The sequence below is a fragment of the Camelus ferus genome, chromosome 32 (genome assembly GCF_009834535.1).
Source record: "Camelus ferus isolate YT-003-E chromosome 32, BCGSAC_Cfer_1.0, whole genome shotgun sequence".
NCBI lineage: Eukaryota > Metazoa > Chordata > Mammalia > Artiodactyla > Camelidae > Camelus > Camelus ferus.
In genome coordinates, this window is record NC_045727.1 from 9683545 (window position 1) to 9709133 (window position 25589).

General features: G+C 47.9%; 2 protein-coding genes across 2 annotated transcripts in view; both read right to left on the reverse strand.

Annotated features, from left to right (window-relative positions):
* The window catches only part of LOC116660941 (methylglutaconyl-CoA hydratase, mitochondrial-like), a 91451-nt gene extending 70775 nt beyond the window's left edge, over positions 1-20676 (reverse strand). The window contains exon 1 of the mRNA XM_032471621.1: positions 20623-20676. The gene's annotated coding sequence lies outside the window, so the exon portion shown is untranslated. The remainder of the gene's footprint in view (positions 1-20622) is intronic.
* A 233-nt stretch (positions 20677-20909) lies between these two features.
* LOC102519470 (ral GTPase-activating protein subunit beta-like) lies at positions 20910-25407 on the reverse strand. The gene is given in 2 exon segments (XM_032471620.1): positions 20910-21560; positions 21562-25407. Coding segments are annotated over 2 exon segments (612 nt in total). The 5' UTR covers positions 21765-25407; the 3' UTR covers positions 20910-21151.
* Between the last annotated feature and the right edge of the window lie 182 nt (positions 25408-25589).

The window sequence follows — 25589 nt, forward strand, 5'->3', positions numbered from 1 at the left end:
CCAAGGTGAGTGTGCAGGGGGATAAAGTTTTAGTTTGATTTTGAACTACAGTGAAATCTGAAGTGCCTATGAGACATCCAAGTTGGCGTCAACTCTAAGGGTAGAGGTGAAGAACGCGGGCTCTGAGGTCTGACTGCTGGAGCTGAAATCCCAGTCGGCCACTTACCATGTGACCTTGGGCAGTTATTTAACCTCTCTGACCCTCAGTCTCTAACCCTACAAAGTGAAGATGCCAACAGTTCTAAACTCCTTGGGACTGCTGTGAGGATCATATGGTAAGATGTTTGCATCATAAGCATTTAATTATAACTGTCCCTTCTGCAAACACTTTGATGCAGTAAGTGTTACCATGGTGCATGCTAGATATGACACTGTTGGCATTATTACTGAAGTGTAACGTGCCATCAGAATGCTTCTACCATAGATTAATTCCAGTGGTTCTGGTCCCATGTTTGAGGCCTGATGTCTTAGGTACTTCCACTGCAAGGAGTTGGAAATTAGCTCTGTAATTCAAAACGAGTCTTCCAGTGCCTAATAATTGGACCACCAAATGTGTAAGTAAGTGGAATAAAACCTTCTCTTTATTCAGCAGGGCCTATTGTTTCTTGTTCTGTAACTGGCCCACTTTATTTCACAGTTAACAGCTAGAATGAGGTGCTAGAATGATCCAGCTGACAGAGGAACAGAGTTGGAGACTTCAGTATAAACTCATAGTTAACTTAATATAGATACAGATGGTTACATATAGAAACTCTAAGATAAGTTTATATACGCTGGTTAGTATACACACATACATTTCCTTCTCAGCTGAGTGACTTAAAAACAATGACACCCCAGCAGCAATGAGCACACCATTCTTCTGTAAAAGTGCTCCTTGTTGAAATGGATGGTTCCAGGACTTGGGCAATACAGGAAATATACAAGATAAGCCTGAAGGCTGTTGTAGTGCCAGAAGGTGAGAAAGTGCTCAAAATAACCCCACAATGATGTTAAAGAGACACAGAAACCAAATGAAAGAGCTGCCAATAGCCAAATCTGGAACAAGAAAGAGAGAATGAAAGGAAGGAAGGAAGGAGGGCAGGAAGGGAGGGAGGGAGGAAGGAGTGGAGGAGTATAATTCAAACCATAAGATAAACATCCATAAATCCACACTGCTATAAATAAATGATTAAATCAATAAACAGGAGAGAAGAGACAAATCTCCCAAGCAAAAGAATTCCAAATAATTTATGTAGACACTCTGTCCTCAAGGAGGGAGAGCATTACTCTTCACTACTCGAATACTGGCTGCATGTAGTGACTTTTTTCTGAAGAGTACAGTATGGAAAGGGAAATAGACTAACTTTACAGTGAAAAAAACTGACAAACACCACCCCAGCCAGGTGATCAAGGTTAACATTAACAGTGATAAGCTATGTTGATAGTACATATCCTTGGTATGATGTGATAAGAGTGGCATTCCCCCTCCATCGTCTTCCTCCCAAAACCCCATAACCACATTCTAATCATGATAAAAGTATCAGACAAATCCCAGTTGAGGGACATTCTACAAAATATCTGAGCAGTACTTCTTAAAACTGTCAAGGTCATCAAAAATAAGTCTGAGAAACTGTCACAGTCAACAGGAGGCTAAGGAGACATGACGACTAAAGGTAATGTGGGATCCTGCAACAGAAAATAATGGACTTTGGGTAAAAATTAAGGGAATCCAGATAAAGTATAGACTTTCATTAGTAATGAGTCAGTATTAAGTCCATTGACTGTAACAATGTACCATACTAATGTAGCATGTTAATAATAGGGGAAACTGGGGGTAGGGCATATGGAACTCTCTGCCCTATGTCCTCAATTTTTATGTAAGTCTAAAACTATTAAAATAAAATGAAATAGATGTCACAGTCCACCTGGAACCTAATTCAAAGCCAATGAGTCTGTACTGCCCTGGACTGAGCTGGGAGCCTGCCCTGGTCAACTGGTGGTTGATGCTTCTGGAAGATCTCCATGTTTCTCACCCAGCCTTCTCCTCTGAGTCACCTATTTACCTCCTCCTGCCCCTCAGATCCTTTGAAGTTACCTCCTACCCGTCCTGTACAGTTAGTTCTGCAACAGCTCTGGGGTCCTGGCCTGGGGAAAAGCTCATCCCTTCAAGTCAAATGCCTCTAATCTGCAGACTCCAGAGTTGGCCTTTGGCGGAGTTGGCAGCTAAAGGACAGCTCTCCATCCGAGGACAGACCTTAACCCAAGTGCTCTATGGGCAGTTACCTGGGCAGACCCTGCCCCTCAGCCCCACCCAGGGCACTGGGGGACCGACACCTCCCGCAAAGGCTCCACCTCCTCCAGCCTGCTCCCCGCAATCGCCAACTTCCCCAGGCCTGCCCACGTCACCTAGCTGTCCATGAGCTGCTAGCCACTCACAGGCCAGCCTAGAAGTATCCAGTGACTTTGCATACACGCTCTGTCACAGCATTTCAGAGAAGATGTTCCATGATCCCATGGACCCAGCGCTCCTTTCTGGGCATCCTTAGCTCCATCTGCAGGCAAGGCCATCAGAGGAAGGCGGTGCTGTGTGCTCAGACCTCCACGATATCCTGCAGCTTAGTCTCTTCAGTGGGCACAGTCACTGTCTATATGGTGCAGGAACAGTGACTCACCCCTAAGCTGCCCACAACACCCAGACTAGACCCATGCACGGAGATGGTGTGGAGGGCCCTTGGTGAGAGTGGGAAAGGGATGGCCAAGCAGGAGAAAGACCCGGCAGTCACAGAGAAGGACGACCAAAGGAGCCCAGATGGCACTGAGGGTCAACAATCTGAAATGAGGCACCTGTGGGTCCAGAGAGGCCTCAGTTCTTTCATTCCGAGGCCTGGGTCTCTACAAAGAAACCTCCACGCCAAGAGCTCAGAAGACAGATCCATCGAGAAACCCCAGACCTCTTGTATGAACTCCTGCCCCCAAAGAAATGCCATCAGGAGCTCATACAGCTCCACCTGAGGTTTCCTGCCAGTGCAGAGGAAGAGGGGTCCCACACACACCTGGCTGCCCCTGAAATCCTCAAAGAAAGAGAGGGAGGAAAGCCCTCGGCCTCCCTCTGCAGCTCCAGTGGTTTCACCACGGAAGAACTGGCCTGACAGGGATGCAGAGGCATCAAGAGGGCAGAAAGGAACATGGAGGAACACATCTGACGGTCCCAGGCCCCAAAGATGCAGGTTTCCTCTGCTGCCCCATAGGCGAGAGGAGCCCCCGAGGCTGTCCCCGCCCCCTGAACTGGGTTTCCGAGTCACTGTGGAAGACTTAGACTTTGAGAAGGAAGCAGCGTTCTGGCACATCAACAGCATGCTATGGGGTGAGACCCAGGCAGGCCGGGCTCCCCTGCCCTCTCCGGACACTGAGGTTACCTCCACAGACACCATTCCACCCTTCCAGCCTCTCCTGCTGGGGGCTCCCCTTACCACCAGTGGGAGCATCTTCATATCTATGCAGGCTCTGCAGACATCCCCCAGTGACAGTACGGCCTTAGACACTCCTGATTCAGACACTGGGGTCACCCCCATGGACACCACTCCACCCTCTCAGCCTCTCTGCTTGGGGGCTCCCCCACCACAAGTGGGAGCACCTTCCCACCTCTGCAGGCCCTGCAGATGTCCCCCAGTGATGGCGTGGCCTTAGTCATCCTCACCAACAACAGCCTTTCTGCACTCAGGTTCTGTGGGCCCAACCTAACGGTGAAACTTCCTGTTAACCCTGGAACCTCTGCCCAGCCCATCTTTGCAGTCCCTGATGGGCAGCAGCATGGAGCCACCATTGGTGACAGCTCTCCCAAGTACAGAAAACAGGCAGCTCCAGCCCCAATCTGGGACCCATTCTCTGCTCCAGCTCTGCTAGCCTTGGGCCACCCCACACAAGCATTTTCTGGTGGTTCATCATCCACAAATCCCACCCTGGACACTCGTGCCAGCACCCAGCTGACCTTTGCTGACACCTCGACTGTGTTCCCCACTGGCTCTGCAGCTGCCACCTACATGCCCAGCGCTGTGACCAGGGCTGGAACCAATACTGGGCAGCACTGCTCAACATCTGACAGCTCAAGCCCAGCCCCATTAAGGTGCAGGGTCTCAACAGCATCTAAGGGCTGTAAGAGCCAAGAGGCTGACCTAGAGCTGTGCCGCCTCTTTGCAGCTCTCAGCATTACAGGAGGAACAAAGTGGAACATAAGCACCACTATAAACCTATAAAAGAAAACACAGGCAAAACAATATCTGACATACATCTCAGCAATGTTCTCCTAGGGCAGTCTACCTAAGCAAAGGAAATAAAAGCAAAAATAAACAAGTGGGACTTAAACTTACAAGCTTTTGCACAGCAAAGGAAACCATAAGCAAAACAGAAAGAGAACCTACGGAATGGAAGAAAATATTTGCAAAAGATGAGACTGACAAAGGCTCAATTTCTAGAATATATAAATAGCTCATATGACTTAATAAGAAAAAGACAAACAACCCAATCCAAAAATGGGCAGAAGAACTGAACAAGCTACTCTCCAATAAAGACATACAAATGGTCAATCGGAATATGAAAAAACACTCAATATCGCTAATTATCAGAGAAATGCAAATGAAAAGTACAATGAGGTATCACCTCACACCAGTCAGAATGGCCATCATTCAAAAGTCGACCGATGATAAATGGTAGAGAGGCTGCGGAGAAAAGAGACCCCTCCTAAACTGTTGGTGGGAATGCAGTTTGGTGCAGCCATTACCAAAGTCACTATGAAGATTACTCAAAAGACTAAAAACAGACTTACCATATGATCCAGCAATCCCACTCCTGGGCATATATCCAGATGAGCTCTAATTTGAAAAGATACCAGCACCCCAATGTTCATAGCAGCACTATATACAATAGCCAGGACATGGAAACAACCTAAATGTCCATCAACAGATGACTGGATAAAGAAGTTGTGGTGTATGTATACAATGTAATATTACTCAGCCATAAAAAAGAATAAAATAATGCCATTTGCAGCAACATGGATAGACTTGGAGGTTGTCATATTAAGTGAAGTAACCAGAAACAGAAAGAAAAATGCCATATGGTGTCACTCATATGTGGAAGCTTAAAAAAACAAATGGTGCGAACGAATTTATTTACAAAACAGAAACAGACTCACAGACAAAGAAAACAAACTTACGGTTATGAGGGGAAGGGAGTGGGAAGGGATAAATTGGGAGTTTGAGATCTGCAATACTGACTGGTATATATAATACAGACAAACAAGTTTATACTGTATAGCATAGGGAATTATATTCGATATCTTGTAGCGAACAATATGAATATGAATATATGCATATCCACATGTGACTGAGGTTGTACACCAGAAATTGACACAACATTGTAAACTGATTATACTTTTTAAAAACATTTAAAAACAATTAACTAAATTGCCTAAAGAGCCATACATGAGTTATGTTGCCTCTCTGTAATGTGGAGGGAACTTCTGGAATAAGACATTTTTCTGTAATAAATGGGACCCCAGAACAGGAAGCCCATACGGCTCTCCCCTGCCTGGAAGGCCTGGCATTCCGGGGGGCCCACTAGGGACTGCGGGCAATGCAGGACCACAGGAAGGAGAGGATAGGGACTTGGAGGGAAGGGAAGGACACACAGCTGGGAATAAGGCCCAGGAGGACAGCAGGAGTGCTGTAGTGCCTGTACTTTGATTGGAGTCCTGGAGACATCCCCCCTCTTGCCCCCCAGTGCCATCATCCCACTGCCCAGCCCTCCTTCCCCCTCAGTCCTGCATGCAGGGCCAGTCACTGTCCACCTCCCTCCCACCAGCTGCTGCACAAATGACTCCTGGACCTGAAGGAGGAGTTGGGTGTGCAGGCACCCACCAGTCACAGTGCATCTCATTTGGACTCAAGTCCTTGTGAGTATGACGTCAGCCAAGATAACCTGAAGCATGATCAAGGCCCCCAGCTAGGGGTCAGAGATGAAGATGGCCAACCAGAGATTGATTTCAAGGAACTTAAAAGGCGTTAATGAACAGACAGTGGCCTGTTCAGGCCCAAACCCTTTATTCTCTCTCCAGGACATCAGGGTTTCCCTCCATCCTGGGCTGGACAGCCCCTCTCTCCTCCCCAGGGTCAAAGGTGCACTGCTCCAAGCCTAGGACCAAGGGATGCCTCAGATCTCAGAGACACCTCTCCTGCTAGGAAGGCCCCAGGACCAGGGGATGTGTCTGGTGAGGACAAGGAGGAGCCCCCCGCCTGGACTTTATCTTGGCCTCTCAGAGCTCTGCCCCAGAGCCCTTGAGACTTGGCTGCCCTGAAGGTCGGGGGGCTTCCCAGGCCCCTCGCCTCAGAGAATCAGCGTCAGCCCAGCTCCTCCACCAGCTGCCAAGTCTAGGACGCGGGCTGTGTGTGGAGGCCAGGTGTCTGCTGAGAAGCTGCCCCTGCCCAAGCCTGACTTTGCGATCTATGGGAGGCCAGCCTGACTCTGGCGCTGGTTCACCCCTCACAGCCAAAAAAGAAGAGATGTGGCCCATTTGTCACAGGGAGTAGCAGTAGGAGGAGAAAGAGGCGCTGCAGCCAGCAGGAAACAGTGGGCCAGCCCTCCAGTGCCCAGCACCCTGAGGACTGACAGGGGAGCTTAGCGGCTCCTCCTCATCCAGTGCTGATCTTGGGTGATGCAGGGGGCAGGGAGGGAGGGCAGGTGGGGAGGGTGGTACCATTAGGGGCAGGTTGGAGGGGAGTGGGGAGTTAAAGGGTGGGGGAGGTGGGTCTGGGTGGCTGTGGGTGGGAGCAGCACCGTGGGGGGATGTGTAAAATGTGAATAAAAACAATTTTGTTTGGAAATGTTCTCAGACCACTGTAGTCTTATTCATGTCTGCCCTGCTTCACAGAGAGGGGTCCTGAGAGGGAGGATGAGGAGTTCCCAGGAGCTATGGATCCACAGGTGGCCGACTAGATCTTCCTCCGCATTGACATGGGGTCCTCAGATGCTCCTGGGAGCCCCCAACTCTCACTGTCCCCAGGAATCCCCACACTGCCCTCTTCTCTCAACCCTGATTGGCCACAGACCTGTGGGGCATTCCATCATCATCTGCATCCCTGAACAAACTAGGGATGGAGAGCTGTTTTTGTGTCTTTCGGGCCTCTGGACACTCAATAGTTCTCTAGAATGGAGCCTGGAGACAGCCCTGGTCTTTCGGGAGCTTCTCTCTGCTTCCCTGCAGCGGCCGGATGGCAGGCCAGGGCTTCCTGTCTGGGTGTCCTGACCAGAGAAGAAGAGCCTGGGCCTGAGAGACAGGACTTCTTGACTCTCTGCCCCATTGCAGAGAGAGCCTCCTCTAGTCTCCTGGGATTCCTGCAACCTGGGGAGTGGAGCAGGCAGCTCCCTCTTAATCCCAAGGACACAAGGGGAATGGGCTGACAGGAAGTTCATGGGGCGCCGGTTAAAGGTGTGTAAAAGGGGAATGAAAGCAGGCACTGCTGTGGGATTTGTGGGATTTCTGTGAGGGAGCATCTTGTCCAGCTGAGGGTTTCTAAGGTGCTGGGGTTTGAGTGCTGATCTGGGCACTGGTTAGTTTGCATGCATGTGTTTAGTCTGTGAAAATTTATCAACCTGTAAGCTTGTAATATGTGCACTGTTCTGCATATATATTACACTTCAGTTAAAGTCGAAAGTTAAAAAATAATAAAACTTTAAAGTATAACATAAAAAGGAGAGAAGCAGAAAAGAGAAATTATCACAAAACTGAGAATAGTGGTCATCTCTAGAAGGGGATTTGGTAAGACATTTCTAAGGAACTGACAATGTTCTATTCTACAACTTGCACAATAATTACATTATTAATTTTTTTAAAAGGTATGTTTTACATTTGTTTAAATATGTCAAAATGAAATTCGAACTGGTAAAAAAAAAACTCCAATAAATGTAAAAACAAGTAAAATAAATACCTAGAAATGTATGTTATCAAGAAGTAATAGAAAATGTAAAATCATGTAACCATTTGTTAAAAAATTTTTGAATCAGTAGTTTAACATGTTCCCATCAAAACTAGACAAACAAAATCCAGGTTCAGACTGCTTTACAAACAAGTTCTACCAAACTTTAAAGGACTCAATCATTCCAATTTTACAGGAAAAGAAACAGTATACAAAAAAAGAAGGAACATCTCCTAATTTTGTAAGGATGGTTAATTTTGATACCAAACCCAGAGGAGAACCTGAGAAAGAAAACACTAAGGCCCACGTCATTCATGAACACAAGGGGACAACCCCAAGCACCTACGAGCAAACCAAAGCCAGGGGCAGATGACAGCGATGGTCCCTCACAACCATGCTGGGCTTAACCCCAGGAACACAAAACTGATTCAGCATTAGAGAAGCCTTTTAAGGTTATCTGAAATTTGGAACAGATTAAAGAAGAAAAATCACATGAAAATTTCGAGAGAAGCAGTGAAAAAGCATTGCAGAAATTCAACAACCATTCAGGATTTTAAAAAACTCTGAAAAACTAGAAAATAAAAAATGAATAAGAAAAACTACACTAAAACCAAAAAGAATGGACAGCCCTTCTCATTCAATTGAAGCTTTACTTTTAACATCAGCAATGCCCACTCTCACCACTGCTCTTAAGACAGGAAACAAAAAAAAAGTATAAGTGACTAAAATAAACAAAATTGTCATGATTTTCAGATGATATGCTTGTCCTAAAAGAATTTCTGCAAAATTTATTGGAATAAGACTTTATTACAGAAAAAAAAAAAAACCATGCCCTCCCCTTTCCACTCTCTGTCCTTTTAATCATGTTCTGGTTTTCTTCACAGCACCTACGGGTAGCTGAAGCATCATGTGTGCAGGGCAGTCCGCCTTCCCCGCTGAGAGTAAACTCCTGCAAGCACTGGGGCCGGGTCTGGTCCCCAAGCTGCTCCAGTGCCCGCACAGTGGCCAGTGCATAGGGTATTCATGTTTGTTCAATAAGTTAACCTGCAGTCTCATTACGGTTTAAAATATAATCACTTACCATCCCCTCCCCTCAAAACACCCACACATCACTTGCCCACAGCAACTTTACCCCTATGTACCCAAGAGAAGTGAAAATATATGTCTACCTAAGAACTTAGATGAATGTTCATTGCAGAATCATTCACAACAGACAAGACAAAAACTGGAGACATTCCAAATGTCCATAATCCAGTGAAGCCATCCAATTAATTAGTTTGATGACAAAAAGCAACATAACTACTTGTCCTAGCAATAACATGGGCGAATCTCAAAATATTATAAGAAAACACTAGATAAAAAACTTTTTTGAATGATGAAAATGTTCTAAAACTGTGATGACTGCACAACTCTGTAAATCTGCAGTGAACTAAACATTTAAATTTTATACTATGTTGATATAGTTGTCTTAGAGTAGAAAACAAGGGACAGCCTCCTGTTGCTTGCTGTTTGGTCAATTTTTTAAAAATCAGTATGGTATAAAGAGAGGTATGAGCATTTTAAAGGACCTTGTAACATGAATTAATGAAGTCCAAACTGTAAGATGTGGGGCCCCGAGAGTTAGCAGCTGCTGCAGTCTCAAACTCTCCCCCTAAGCCCGGCCCCTCCAGCCTGCCTTAAAGGCAATTCTCAGAGTCTGCGCTGGACCCCACCACCAGCAACCCCCCAGCACCCAGGCAGGAGGCTCTGGGAGGACCTGGGCTTGGAGACACAAACCCATCAGTGCCAGCACTAAATGCAAAGTACAGCAAAAAAGTTTGAAATTTGTGTAGAAGATTCTGACTGGCTGAAAAAGAAACTTAATTTTCTGGGTTAGGGTGTGCCATCAACTTTTTTATTTCTCAACCACAGCTTTATGTCTTACAACAGACTATGTAATTCTTAAATAGGGGGGACAATCATGTTTCAGCTTCAAAGTCTCAAAATTATTTTATGGGACATATGTAACAAAAAGAAAAGTATCTGCTAACTCCAGGAACTGCTCAGAGGTGGTTTAATCTTCATTTAATAACAATAAAAAAAATAACTTACTTTAAAAATAGGTTTGTGCATGAGCCACCTTTATCAGTTTTCCAAAGGCAGAAAAACAGGCAGTCATTTAAAATTAAATGATTTATGAATAAACTCTGGAAAAAAAAGTATCTTAGACCTGTGTCTGTGGTAAGTGCTATAACAAAGAGAAATAAAAGGAAACTCACTAGAAGGAACCTAAAGCCAAGGCCTAACCAAGCCTTTTTAATCCTCCCTCCAAGCCAGGCATCCACTGACCACGAGCTGCCTGGGGACCTGGTGTTTTGTTCACTGAAGCAGCTGAACGGCTAGTCTGTGTACTAGTACACACAGACAACACTTGCTGAATTAATTAGTAACTGGGAAGCCCAGGTGGAGTTAGCAGCTCTGTCCAGAATGATCTTATATCAGTGTTTTCACACAGTGACACAGTAATCTATTTCCTTATCAGTCTGACTCCAACAGGCCCTGCAGCATCCCTCAGGGAGGGCGGGAACATGGACCAGGGCCTGGCAGAGAAGATTCTCAGACTGTTAAATCTCACCGGGAGAGGGGGCTGCCCTAACCCACACAACTGTGGGACCCAAGTCTAGCAGTCTCACTTTCATGGACTCTGCTTCGCGCTCCAGGACGATGTCCAAGAGACTGAGGTGACGGAGGACCCTGGCTCCGCCAGGCCCACTCAATTCCAGGGAGTAATGACCAGAGCACTAGCCCGAGGCTAAGGGCTCAGGGCTCACCTACGTGTTTCACCCAATCCCCCCAGCCCTGAGGTGGGTATCGCTACCCTCTCTCTATAGGACAGAAAAACAAGCTCAGGTCACAGGAGTCCAGAGCACAGACTCTTACTTACTCTGCTGTACAGACTCCAGCCACGGATCAGAACATGGGCCTCAGATAATCTGCTCTGAAGTCAGTGGGTGGTGGGTTCCTGGGTGTTTACTGTTAGGCTGCATGGCTCACATGTTATATATGTATCCAACATTCAATAGATTGTAAAGAATGCCACCCCCACACCGCCAGGGACAGGAAGGCAGAAAAGCCCTAAAAGTGACCCAAAGCCCCTCTCCTGCCTAAACGACTTTGCCCTCCCCTCCTTTCCTCCCCACCAGCACCCAACAGCAGGCCTCGGCCCAGCACAAGAAGAGCAGGGGAAGCAGCACGGAGAACTACCCTAGTTAGTCAGAGGTCAGCAGGAGACAGCTCCTAACCACCCCCACTTCACTGCGCCACCTTAGAGAGGTCCAGCCTTATCACATGACTCCATCTGGGCCTCAGGTGCCGGGACCAGTGGTGGACACTGGCCCAAGCTGGATCAGATTCTCTCCCCAAAGGGTCAGGGTGCTATGGGCAACTAGGGACAGTGCTCTTCTGCCAAGTGCACAGGGATGTGGTAAAAGTGAAGAGAGAAAAAAACAAAAAAACAGCTATGCAGAGATGCAGGATGCAAGAAGATTTTGTAAATGTAAAGAGGGAGGGGAGTAGCTGCCTTGGTCTAGTTTTTAGTTCCTGGTTACATCCATACCTGAAGCTTTAACTGCTCTTCCTGTCCCTGCAACACCATGCGAAATATCTGGATCTTAATCACAGACTCCCCGATTTCTACAGCCCATTTTCTACAAGTCGTGCCTGAAATGCTTTAGCACCCTTCCCCACCTTTCACCCAGCTAGCTCCACATCATTCTCCAGGTCCCAGCTTAAACAGCACTTCCTCCAGGAAACCCTCCCAGACTACTCTTCAAATCTTTGCTCTACTTTTGATGGGTATGGAAGGCAGCACTCTGCACCTCGTCATATACTGAGTAAACGGGATTACTTTCCTGTTAGGCTGTAAACACCAAAGTGTAAAAACCACTTCAATCCTACCGCTTAGCACATACGTCAGGTACACGCTCAATAACATTACTAAGTGAATGAAGATCAAGAAACTGGTGGAGAATGTAGGAAGAGTGAGAAGGATAAACACTGATGAACACCCTTCTGATAAAAAAGGAGCTGCTCTGACCCTACCTCTGTCACCCCTTCCAAGTTTCTGGTTCCTCTCTCTTCTATCTCCACAACAGGCCCAAGTTGGTCATGACAATCATCATTTTATACTTTGGTGCTAACACATTCAGGAACCCAGACTGCAGGAAGTACGTTTCCAGGTAACTCGCTCTAATAGAGGAAAGTCTACAGTAGTTCAGGAAAAAAAAAATTTACACATTTTGAGGTCTAGACAAATCTCAGTTCTGCTGCACGTTTACTGGCTGTGAACCCTAGACAAGGCACCTGCGACCTGGTTTCCTTACCTGTAAGGTAAAAAAAAACAAAAAACAAAAAACCTCAAAGATGAGGATGAAATGACCCTGAAACCATAGCACCTAAGGCAAGCTTGCAACTGTTAGCTGGTCTGCACCCCACCCCCAGCTCCTACCAGCCACGGACGGGTTCAGAGCCCAGAGCCTGCCCTAAGACTGCGCATCTAAGAGGGACCTTGGAAAACATCTATCCTGTTGGCTTTCAAAGGTATGGGAGCCCCAAGAAGTGAAAGAGAAAAGAGAAACAAAAAGGAAGAAAAAGCATCTCAGGGTAAGGCAGGTGGGCGGGCACAGCAGGCTGGACGCGGGGTGGAGTACCTTGATATGTTTCTTGGGGAATCGGTTGTGCTCTACTTAGTAGGTACATTACTGCGAGCAAAGTGAGGAATAAACTATATATAGTTCCCGGAAAATTCAACTTGCCTGCTTTCCACAAAAATCTTTTTATTAATGCTTAAGAATTGAGAACATACAAATTAAATTCAGCAGAATGGCATATCAATTACAGTCAATTATCGCCACCACCAGGAGCTCATTATTAGGGATGTTACTAACATCAAAATGAATTTTGTTTGCATTTTACTTGCACTCAAAACTGTTTAGAAACTCTGGATTTCCTGTTGCTCATGTAAGATGGTCTCCTCAAATCTTTGACTCCAAAAACCACACGAGACTTCTTTATTAAAAGTTACATTAACAGTTAAACCAGCACAACTAGGAATCTGGTTTGGAGCGTCTGTACATGATTTATACTACTGCTGGTCCTGCCTTTCAAACAGGTGCTACCAATACCCAGCAAAGTTCCAGGGAGGGATGGGCGGAGTGCTAGAGCCAAGAGAAATAAGCGCCAAGTTCATGGAGGAGATGAATCTCAGAAGGAGGCAGGACCTGCCTAGGGCCCGGCCTTTCTTGGGGACTGGCTGGAGGGAAACACTACTGGCATCTTAACAGGATGCTCCTCTGGTGCAGGGACTGACTGTGCTGCATGCACACTGCACGCGGGTCGTTTGGCACATCCACCTCCACCACATACACACCGAAGGCCAATAACACCTCCAATCAATGTAACAACAAAAAGCAAAACAAAACCCACATACATTTCAAAATGCCTCTGGAGATGGGGAAGAAAAATCACACCCACTGAGTACCCTTAAATAAGCAGAAAGAAGAGAGAACAAGCACAGTGGGGATGAAGTCAAAGAGAGATGACGGAAACACAAAATCTGATGAGGAACCAGCAGAAAAAAAGGCATCCTTCAATGACCTTCACCTACCAGGTCAAGTCCCAGCTCCTTAGAAAACAAAGTCCTTCAGGACTCGGCCCCGCCCATCCCAGCTGCCTCCCCTCCAGCCTTCTCCCCAAGGCGCCTACCCACACCCTCCCTTCCCAGACAACTCCTGCTTTTCCTGACCGGATGTGCCACACTCAGACCTCTGTGCCCTGGCATGTGAACTCTCCTCTACCTGGAATGCACGTCTCAAGGCAAACTCCCAGTCATACATCCACACCCAGCGCCAAGGTTTGTGAAGCCAGACACACCAGCCCGGCCTTCTGCCCCCACAGCACTCCCCATGGGCATTCCATGCTTCCGCCCAACTGCACCCCACTGTCTGGAGCAGCAGCTACTGAAGGGCAGGCGCCCCTTGAGTCCTCACAGAGAACTGGTGTTCAATGAATTCTAAGTGAATGACCTTGCATGAAAGGTTTTGTAAAAGGCTAAAAAAGCAAATCACAAAGAAAACAGACAATAGATACTTTCTACTATTGAAAGCATGTATTTTCTAAACTCTGGTCTTTGGTTTAGTATCACTTAGGAACCAGACAGAGATGCTCTACCACTTCCTAGTTGGGTATCTGTGGGTAAATGAAGTAACCTCGCTGTGTCTCAAATTTCCACTTACTGTAAGGAACCAACCCTTGCAGTGTGGATAAAAGGACTAAATAATATCTGCCTAAAAGAAAAAGTAGCAGAAAGCGCTGACTAAACGGCAGTTCTCACTAGCCTGCCGCAAATACAGAAAACTTAACAGGACAGGACACTGTACCATCAGGAACGTGAGCACAATGAAATTTTGGTTACAACTATGTTTTTAGGAGAGCTGAAAGTCAACAAATCCAAACAGCTTGTCCTCCAGCTGTGCTGTGCTCTCTACAGTCCTCAGTACCGATTCCTAGTTAGCACTATGTCCCCAGGCTCCTCTGACAATGTGGACTCTCAGGTCTCTGGTCTCTGACCACACCTCCTCCTCCTCCTCTGTAGCTAGCCCACTCTGGACACCTAAAGTCAGGCATTCCTTCAGGTCAGCTCACACATTTTTTTCTCATCTTGTCCCTTCTCAAGGCTTCAATTAAGATCTCTATGGAGATGACCTGACTTCTCAGTCACATTCAGAAAATGTTTCAAGCTGAATTTATCCAACATACCTACTTTAATTATATCATGAAGTATACAACTTCAGCTTCTCTCTTTCGTATCATTTTTTTTTCCTTTTCTCCTGAGTCTTACACATCTCATCAATCCTCAGCTTCCTCTTCTTTGCCCACCTCTTAAAACTACTTGCTTGTCAAGGTTTCTTCTTTGCCCTTACTGTTCTGTCTCACTGGTTCTTAAATTCTCTGGGATAATGAATGCTTTGAAAATGTACTGCATAGTATGGATTATTTACTAAAACGATAAACACAAAGAATATGTGCATGCAATTTCACCTAACCAATGATGTCAAATAAGAATCTGTGTTCATTCACATCAGACTACCACTTACACTAATTTTCATCTCCAGATGCTAAATCCCTTTATTTTCAGGATGCCTTCTAGAGATAGCCTAAAGGGCCTCATAAACCAGCATCATGAACTTAACGAGTCCAAACCAGAACTCAGTATTTCTCCTTAACAAACCTCTTCTGCCTACAGTATTCCTTCCACCATTCCCCCAAGCTGGAAGCCTTGGAATTAACCACCTTCCCCATATCACATCACCACGTCCTGTCTCAGAATCTCTCCCAAATCCAAATCCCACCTCTTAAGCCTCTTACCCTGTAAGACCTCATCATCCCTTCCTTCATCCCATACCTGCCATGATGAAAAGTCCACCACTCCTCAAACAAGAGCCCCTTACTGACTCTAGCATCTTCATCTTTCACGCCACTACATAACTTCACCTCTAGAAGGTCACACAGTCTGATTCTTCACCTCAATTTCTCCTCTTATTTCCACAAGTTTATCTAGATTCTCCAAATATCTGAAAACTGATCGTGCGCCTGCCCCTTTTCAAATACTCTGATGCTTCTCCATTGCAAAAATATAAAATGGAACTCTCTTCTGCCTACAGAGTCCTCCACATTTCCCACCTAATCCCTTTTCCAGGATTGGATTCCACAGCTTAGATTGTCACTTGTACCTAATGTCTTTCTATCGAAACCACACCCACTGGGAAAGGCTCAATTCAAACTCCACTCTTTATATCCTCTACGTAATGATTAGGAAAGGACTAAGCACAAAAAAGGGCAAAACTCCTAATGAACATTCAGGAAATTGAAAAAAAAAAAACAAAAAACCTTTTCCTTAAAATATTTACGTCTTTCGAGAAACATTAAGCTTTAAAGATTAACAGCTCCAAAAGTTTCCGTCAGCACAAAATAGCTGCTTCTAATAAAAAAAACAACGCTGTCTCACCCCATTCCACGAACGCTTCTGAGGGATCTGGAGCCAGACAAGGGAGCCTGCATGCGCTCCTGCAAGAACTCCTTCGGGGCTGCATACACACTGAGCACTAAAGCAGCAACTGGAAGAGTCCAGTCACTGTGCTAAAACGTCTGGATGCCTTTATGCTAGTACCGGAGCTCACGCGCGGTAGAAGGGGAAAGAAGTCCAATTAGGCCCAACTCCAAATGACCCCTGAAGAAATCAAGACAGGAATGCCGACTTATCCTTCCTGAAACGCGAACAGTACCACACCAACACCCACTAAGAAACTTCAAGATTGAAACACTCCACGCCAACACTGGTGCCGCTCATGCTGCTTAGAAAGGCTGCGCAGGAGAGCAGCCCTGGCAGCACGGCAGGGGCTGAAGCAAAGCCGGCCGCGGCAAACGCAGGCGAGGGGGACAAACAAGATGGTTTCGGGGCTGTGCACACACGCCGCTGCCGACCGCTTTCCAGACCACGGCCCCGCCGCGAGCATCTTGAAGGACTTCGCGGCTTCACAGTCCGACGTCAAGGGAAGGCCGCGAGGGGAGCGCCCGGGGGTCGGGGCCCTGTTACCGTCCTGCGGGTCCCTGGTGGCCAGGGTCCCGGCCTCCACACCCACCCGCACCGCCGCGCCACTCCCCCACTCCCCACGCCCAGCGAGGGCCGGCCCGGGAAGCGCCCCGAGCAACGCCCCATCGCGAGCAGCCCGGCCCCGCCCGAGACCCCCGGTGCGCGGACGGCGGGGCAGCCCGCTGGGGTCGGGGCCGGGCTCGGGGCCACGGGCCGGGGACGGGGCCGGGGGCCGACGCCGCAGCTGCGTCTGCCGAGGCCAGGCGGGGGGCCGCGCGGGCGGGCGCGGCCGGCCGGCGGGGCGGGGACACTCACCACAACACGCAGCTGGAGCCCTCGCCGAAGTAGCAGGTTGCTGGAGCGCCGCCGACGTCGAACACCTGCCCGCGGACCGTCACACGGGGCCGCGCCCACCGCCGCCATGTTGGCTGCCGGGCGGCCTCCGCTCGGCCCACGCCGCGCCTCCCAGAGGGACAGCGCTGCCGCCGTTGCAGCCGCTGCAGCCGCCGCCGCTGAGGGAGCAGGGCCGGCGCCGCTCGGGAGAGCCCCAGAGCCGCCGGCTGCTCCGACCGGCTGCCTCCTGCCTGCCTGCCTGCCTGCCCACCCGCCTACCTGAGGGACTGACCGACGGGTGGGCGGAGGGAGGGGTGCGCGCCCTGGAGGGCGACAGGGGTGGGGGCCAGGGACCGCGCGCAGGCGGACTGGCTCCCATGGCCCGGGGACGGGGCTGCGCGCTCAAGGCGGAGACACCTGTGTAAACTAGCCTTCACCCAAATTTGTCACCTCATAGAAAGGAAACAGTTCTTCCTAACAAATATGACCAACTTCACAAGAACAGCTCGCCCAGCAGGGGCAGCATGGGGAGAGTTGTCTGAATTTCCCACGTCTGGCTAGGAACTGGGATCAAGGCTAAGAGGAGTGGAAGCCTCAGTCACCCTCCTTGGGGGCTGGCAGAGACCCCAAGTTATCAGACCAAGGGAACTGACCCGCTCATAAGGCTGAGATGAGCGAACAATCAGGGACAGGAGCCGAGCAGGGAAGCAGATCACGGCTGTCTCCCAGAACTCCCTTGTTCCCCTCCCAATCTGCCCAGCCCTCCTCGTAGAGTGTCCTGGCCCACCTCTCCAGCCCTTCCTTCCTCCTGACCCTACCTCAGACGTTCTAATCCTTCGTGGACACGCCCTGGCTCTTTCTTACCCCTGCTTCCCCTGTCGCCAGTGCATCTTTCTCCAGGTTCTGGGTTCTGATTCCTTCCCTGGGACCTGGGCAGGGTCAGGACAGCACAGACTCCCTGAGGATGGCCTGTATACCACACCAGCATGCACAGCTGTGGCCACGGGGTTACACAGGTGGCATGGTCCTCTACTTGGCCCTGCAAAGAACTTGAAGAAATGACCTCACGCCAGGGCCCTCTCTCCATCTCCGACACACACACACACACACACACACACCCATAGGTCGACCTCACAGGTCCTCCTCCACTGCTCTGCTTCCTCCTGTCCACCTGAGCAGCACCCAACTGCTCCCAGTCCTCCTTGACTCTTCTGTGAAGGAGAGTTTTCTGCACATTTTCACCTTTGCCACCTCCCTGTCCAGCTGAGCCTCCACCAGAGAAATGGACTCAGTTTCCAGGCTCAGACAGAGAAGCTGCCACCCCCCTTGTGGGTGTCACCCCACTGTGTCTATGCCTAGAGCAGCACACGTGGCAGGCACTGGGGAAAATGTGGTGGGTGACAGACAAGAGCCTGGACCCTAATTTCCTTGGTGGGACTTAGACCTGTGACTACTCTGCTGTCAGGAGCTTCAAGGTGAAATGGGCTAACTAACACGTCCTTCTCTCAGGGCCCTCAGCGAAGGATGGGAATCATCACGTACCTACAGGAGTTAGTGGCTATTACCTGCTCCACACATTGCAGTCTTTTAGAATGAAGCTGACCAAGGGCTGGTTCTTTCATGATCCCTTGTGCTACAGAAGAGACCCTCAGAAGTGCAAATTACACACACGAAGGTACGCCACTGGGCCCAGAGTGGCTTCCTTAGAACCAGCTGGGGCATTCAGATCACATCTCATGTAATGCTTTTACTTCTCCTTCCCCTGAATGCAGGCTTCTTTAAGAGCCAGCACTTTTAACAAGAAGGTTTCAACCATACACAAAAACAGAAAAATGCCATAGAAACAGTAGAGCCAACACCTACATATCAGACAATGTTAACATTTTCCCATATTTGCTTCAGCTCATTTTTTAAATAAATACTTTATTAAGACATTCACATAGCATATAATCCCCCCCCTCCATTTTAAGTGTATAATTTCATGGCTTTCAGCATAGTCATACATTTTGTCATCATCGTCACAATAAATATTACAACATTTTCATTACCTCCAAAAGAAACCCCCTATCCTTTAGCTATTATGCCCTGTCTCCATGTCCATGCTCCAACAACCACTAATCCTCTTACTGTCTCTGTAGGTTTCCCTATTCTGGAGTTCCACATGAATGCAATCATACAACATGTGGCCATTAAGGTCGGCTTCTTTCACTTAGACTGTTTGTCAGGTCCATTCATTTAGAGTGCTGTGAAGCACTCTGTTCCTGAAAAGGATGAAAATATTCTTTTTTTTTTTAATGAAGTTTAACTAGTCTTTGTACCTAGCTAGCATACTTGGTAAAACATTCCCTCAATGCATTTCTAAAATTATGACCTTGCAAATTCGAACATGTTTCTGAAATAAATTTGCTTCTAAGAGTAGAATACACTAAACTCCCAAAATTATTAATAACACTAATTAAGGAAAACAGAGAGTAAAGAAAAGGGGTCCGGAAACTGAAACAAATTCTCAGTCTGCAACCTCAAGTCTGACTCTAGTTGTGCGACCTAAGGAACTGCCTTCACCTTCAAATACTTTATTTGAGAGAGAGAGAGCACTGCCCTTCCCTCCCTGCAAGGTGGCTGTTCAGGTAACATGAGGTAACAGTACCTAGCACAGTACCTGACACGAAGTGTTCAGAAATAGTTTGCTTCCTTCATTCAACACGAAAGACACACACGTGAAGGTTAAGGTGTAAGGGAGCCTACACTTCCACAAGTCTCCGTCAGCACAAAATATGACAGGTAGTTGGTTCTAATATAAAAACAACACCCACCCACCCCATTCCACGAACGCTTCTGAGGGATCTGGAGCCAGACAAGGGAGCCTGCATGCGCTCCTGCAAGAACTCCTTCGGGGCTGCATACACACTGAGCACTAAAGCAGCAACTGGAAGAGTCCAGTCACTGTGCTAAAACGTCTGGATGCCTTTATGCTAGTACCGGAGCTCACGCGCGGTAGAAGGGGAAAGAAGTCCAATTAGGCCCAACTCCAAATGACCCCTGAAGAAATCAAGACAGGAATGCCGACTTATCCTTCCTGAAACGCGAACAGTACCACACCAACACCCACTAAGAAACTTCAAGATTGAAACACTCCACGCCAACACTGGTGCCGCTCATGCTGCTTAGAAAGGCTGCGCAGGAGAGCAGCCCTGGCAGCACGGCAGGGGCTGAAGCAAAGCCGGCCGCGGCAAACGCAGGCGAGGGGGACAAACAAGATGGTTTCGGGGCTGTGCACACACGCCGCTGCCGACCGCTTTCCAGACCACGGCCCCGCCGCGAGCATCTTGAAGGACTTCGCGGCTTCACAGTCCGACGTCAAGGGAAGGCCGCGAGGGGAGCGCCCGGGGGTCGGGGCCCTGTTACCGTCCTGCGGGTCCCTGGCGGCCAGGGTCCCGGCCTCCACACCCACCCCCACCGCCGTGCCACTCCCCCACTCCCCACGCCCAGCGAGGGCCGGCCAGGGAAGCGCTGGAATCATCGCCCCAGCGCGAGCCTCCCCTCCCCGCCCGAGGCCCACCGGTGCGCAGACGGCAGGGCAGCCCTGCTGGGGTCGTGGCCGGGCTCGGGATTTGGGTCTCGGGTCCCGGGGCCGACGCCACAGCTGCGTCTGCCGAGGCCAGGCGGCGGGCCGCGCGGGCGGGCGCGGGCGGCACGCGGGGCGCGGACACTCACCACACCTCGCCGGGGGATCCCTCGCCGTTGTAGCAGGTTGCTGGAGCGCCGCCGACGTGGAACACCTGCCCGCGGACCATCTCGGGTCCCCGCCGCTGCCGCCGCCGCGTTGGGCACGAAGGTCAGCGGCAGCCGCTCGGTCAGCGCCGCGCCTCCCGGAGGGACTGCGCTGCCGCCGCTGCAGCCGCTGCAGCTGCCCTGAGGGAGAAGGGCCGGCGCCGCTCGGGAGAACCGCAGAGCCGTCTGCTCCTCAGACAGGCTGCCGCGTGACTGCCTGGCAACTGACTTTCGGGTGGGCGGAGAGAGTGCGCCGGGGCGGGGCCTGGATGCGTGCGCGCTGATTGGCTGTCGTGGCTCCGGGGGCGGGCCTGGTGCCCCCTTGGATTTGTTGTCTTTTTGCCTATCAGGATTTTTTTTTTGGAGGGGGGGTAGTGATTTGTTTTATTTTTGCAGTGATCACCTATCAAATTGTTTTACTTTGATATTATAGCCCCAAACTGGAGTACAATTGTCCTAGACAGACAGTGTTCTAAGAACTGCAGTTCTTGACTCCAACCACCTGAAAAAATGAAGTATAAAACTCTGGCTCCAAATGCTTATTCCGGTACTTGTTGATAATGTCGGTGATTTTCTGTTTCCGGCGGACATGTGGTGGACTGTAGGAGTCACTCTCCAGTCCCTTTCTTCTACAAATATTAATTACAGTCTGCCTTACCAGAAAACCGAGTGCTCGCCTACTGACAATCATGCCATCCACACGAGGGATGACCATATTAAATTTTCCAGTGGCTCCTTGAATTTTTATCCGGAATAATCCAGTGTTTAAAGGGTGGATGAAGATGACAGGAACTTCTTTTTCAACAGTAGTAGATGTCAGAGAAGTGCTACTATTTGCAGTAGTTTCCACGCCAGTACTGATTTCTGTCATCAGGTCTGAGGGGAAATTTTTCTATATCATCATAGCATTCCACCCAGACTACAGAAACTCTTGTTTCAGGTCCAAGGGGAGACACAGGGCGACCCTGAGGCAGCCTCTTCATTCTGGAACTGAGCCTCTGTGAGGAATTAAGATTGTCTGTATGATTAGGGAAAAGCTCAAGTGTTAGGGATGGCTGTTTCAGAATTCCTGGCATAAGATCCATATTTGAATCACTGTCTTAGTCTGAGATGTTACTTTCCAATGAATCAGTTAATGACTCCACTGGAGAAGGAACCACAAAAGCTATTTCTGTAAGGGCGTAGGCATAATACAGCACCTTTTTCTGTCCATTGAAAATGCTAGCCCCAACGTCTTCAGAGGAGATCACTTCATCTTGTTCAGATCCTTCACCATCGTCACAACTGTTAATAGACCAACTGGTAGAAACATGGCCAGTCCGACCAGGGTTCTGCCCACATCTACTGACCAGCCAAGGGAGAGCAAAAATTCTAGGAAATGTGGCTGAACATTTCTGGAAGACTCCACATTCTTTAAAATTTCCTGGTTTGTTTTCTGACCTGGCTTCACATAGAAAATAAAAACTGTGTCAAAGGGACGACATGGCAAGAGATCCAGATACCCAATATCATCAAAAAATCCAGGTATCGTAGAATCAAGTGCAATAAGGTGAGGAGGTAGATAACTTTGCAGGTTCCTTCAAAGCTTCCAAGGACAAAAATCCAAAATGTGAAAGGAAAAGACGTGCTGTTTGGAATTCCTGGGCAGGATGTGGGGGCTTACAATCTGTAACTGGATGAGGAAAACTTCTCTTCTGCAATTCCTCCTCACTTAGTTGTTCAAGGTGTATTTCATAAGCAATTTGCTGGGCCATGCCATTCCTTAATTTTTTGTAGTCTTTTTGCCTATTAGGATTAATTCTGCTGTGAACATTTGTATGTAAGTTTTTTTTAAAACCAAAATTGTTCATTGTAATTCTACTTGAACTTCATAGAAGAAAAAAACTAAAACAAAACTGGAGGAATTACCACATTTCAAATAAATATATCTTTGTCGTGGGGAATATTTTTGCATAAAAGATCTCTATAAGGTACAAGAAGAGTTAGTGATAAATAAATAAATTGATAAATAAATAAATAAATAAGATTATGAAATGCATTAAGAGGTTGTGAAATAAATTAAAGACATTATGTGTTTTCTAGACTCTGTGTTTCCAAATTAGTCATTATCTATTGAGTCTGTTTTGAAAGTTTAACATTAACAGATTCTCTCACTGTTCTTCCCAACTCAAATTCTGAATAGTTATATATATTTTAACATTGTTCATGTTTACAATATTTCAAGTCTAGTTGGTGATTATAATTCCTATGGTTTCTAAAAATGTGTTTCAAATATAGAACACAATTTAAAGTTAAAATAATAAAATACTGTACATTGAGAAGTTTCAGTTCCACCCTATGACATCTTAGTTCCCCTACCATTATTAGATAACTACTTCGTTTCTTATAAGATATTTCCAATGTTTCAGATACAAGCAAAAATGAAAATATACTTTATTGCCCACTGTTCTCACAATTATGCATTATATCATAAGGTTCTGCTGTGAACATTTGTATACAGGTTTTTGTGGGGAAATATGTTTTCATTTCTCATAGCTGTATACTGAAATTGTCATGGCTGGGTTTTGATTCTTGAAGTAGCTAGAGGGCAAGGTTTACTTGTTCAATATTGCCTCCCTGCAGGAGGATGGCTGGCCTTCCTCAAGACTTCATGGGCATGGACCACAGCCGAGGATCACAGCTGTCAAACCTGGTAAGTGCTGCCCATTGACTCAGCCATGGGTTGACTGAGCATTACAGCGGTGACCACAGCTTGTGCCAGCCCTGACCAGCAGGAGAGAGGCTGGTGCTTCCCTCATCTGGAGTGCTCATCCTGTGGAGAAGCTGGACCTGGGGCCTGCGTGTCACAGTGCTGGTTCTAGTCCCTGCCCACACTGGGCCTGTGTTCTCTAATCATACCGGATAAAGCATCTGCCTGTTTCTCCAATTCTCAGGGCAGTGGTTTGCCCTGTGACCTCAGTTCTCTGATGGGTCTAGGAAGAGTTGTTTCTTTTCAGTCTGTTCATTTTTTCTTGTTTTGAGGATGGGAGGGATGACTTCCAAGCTCCTCGCACCCTAGACTAGGAACCGGAAGCCTATGAGTTTTGTTAGTTTCTTCTCCCCTCCATAGCTTGTCTGTGGTTGACTTTGGCAATGAGCACCAGCAGCCCATGCCAGTGCACTGTTTGGGAGGGCAGGGAGTCCCTGAAGACAGACCTTTCAAGTCCCTCTCCCCAACAGTGACTTCAGTGGCAGTCCAGGCCCCATTCCCAGGCTCGCTGGCTCCTTCTGTCCTCTCCTTAGTCCTTTCCCTCGACCCCCACCTTAGTCTCTCTGTTCAGTAGTGGGTATCTGGGGTTTGCTCTTGGGACAGGTTAGAGTAAGCCTTCCCCAGGTGATGAGGGGAAGTCAGACAGGGTAACAGGCATCTGGGTACAACAAACAGGAGTGAGAAGGACAAAGACATTCAAGTTCTCTCAAGAGAGATCAAGTTTTGAATTCCTGTTCCACTACTTCCTACCTATGTCACCTCTGAAAAGCTACTTAAAACCTACTAGGCTTCAGTTTATCTTAAAAAAAAAACAAAAACAAAAACTAAACCAGGATAATAATACTAAGCACTAAGTTCAGGCAATGGAGAAACTGACTGGGCTGGAGCTGAAGTTTGGTCAGTGTGTTGTGCAGATGAGATATATAGTGGGATCCCTTGGTTAGAGGTCAGAGCATACAAGATGGGCAGAGAATCACCTAACTTCAGGAACAGGGTATACGAAGGCCAGGCCCCTGGGGCACAGCCAGCCCAGGTCTGCTGTGGTTGGGCGGAGAACAGGAGTTTAGGGCCAGTGGATGGCTACTACTGCGGCTGAACTGCCTGCGCTCCCCTGACCTAGTGGAGAGTGTGGGTGAACCACATGTCATCTCAGTAATTCACTGACATCCAGGGGACTGAGCAACCCAGCCTGAGACGCCTATAACTGAGTTTACCACCAAGGGAGGGAATGTTTGTCTTCCCCCTTCCAGAGACAGCTGAGCTCTTAAGGACCGATGCTGGTGGTGGGCACAGAGCTAGGCGTAGTGGTACCTCAGTGGTAGAGCTCCAACTAGAGAGATGGCCAGAGATAGGACTGCTGGTAATGCCTAGATGGGTGTGGACGCTGGGAAACCACTTTCTTGAGGCCTCCCAAGATTATCTTGGGAAGGGAGTTCCTGTGCACGTTCCTGCTCAAGCCGGTGAGATCCCAGTGTCAATGTGCACGTGAGTCCATTTGTGCCCACCTGCCAGTGAGGGTCCAGGACACCTGGGCAATGCCAGGACTGGAAAGAATCTGCACTGAATTGTTTGAATGTCATCTGCTCCATACTGATATGTGCTAATTGGGGACTTTACCACATTATCATGGTTTCCAAGGGCTGGGATGAGTGCACTGAAGCCTCCTGGGATCCTGTTTTATTGTTTGTGTATATGTATACACACACACATATATATTGAAGGATAGTCAGTTCACAATTTTGTGTCAATTTCTGGTTACAGCACAATGCTTCAGTCATATACAAACATACATATATTTGTTTTCATATTCTTTTTCATCATAAGTTACTGTAATGTATTGGATATAGTTCCCTGTGAGATACAGCATGAACTTGTTGTTTATCTGTTCTATACGTATAAATCTCTAGTTCTCAGTTAATCCCTTCCCACCCCCCTCTCCCATGATAACCACAAGTTTGTCCTCTGTGTCTGAGAGTCTGTTTCTGTTTTGCAAATAAGTTTGTCTTTTTTTTTTTAAGATTCCACACATAAGTGATATCATAGGTATTTTTCTTTCTCTTTCTGGCTTATTTCACTTAGAATGACATTCTCCAGGTCCATCCCTCTTGCTGCAAATGGCATTATTTTATCATTTTTTATGGTTGAGTAGTATTCCATTGTA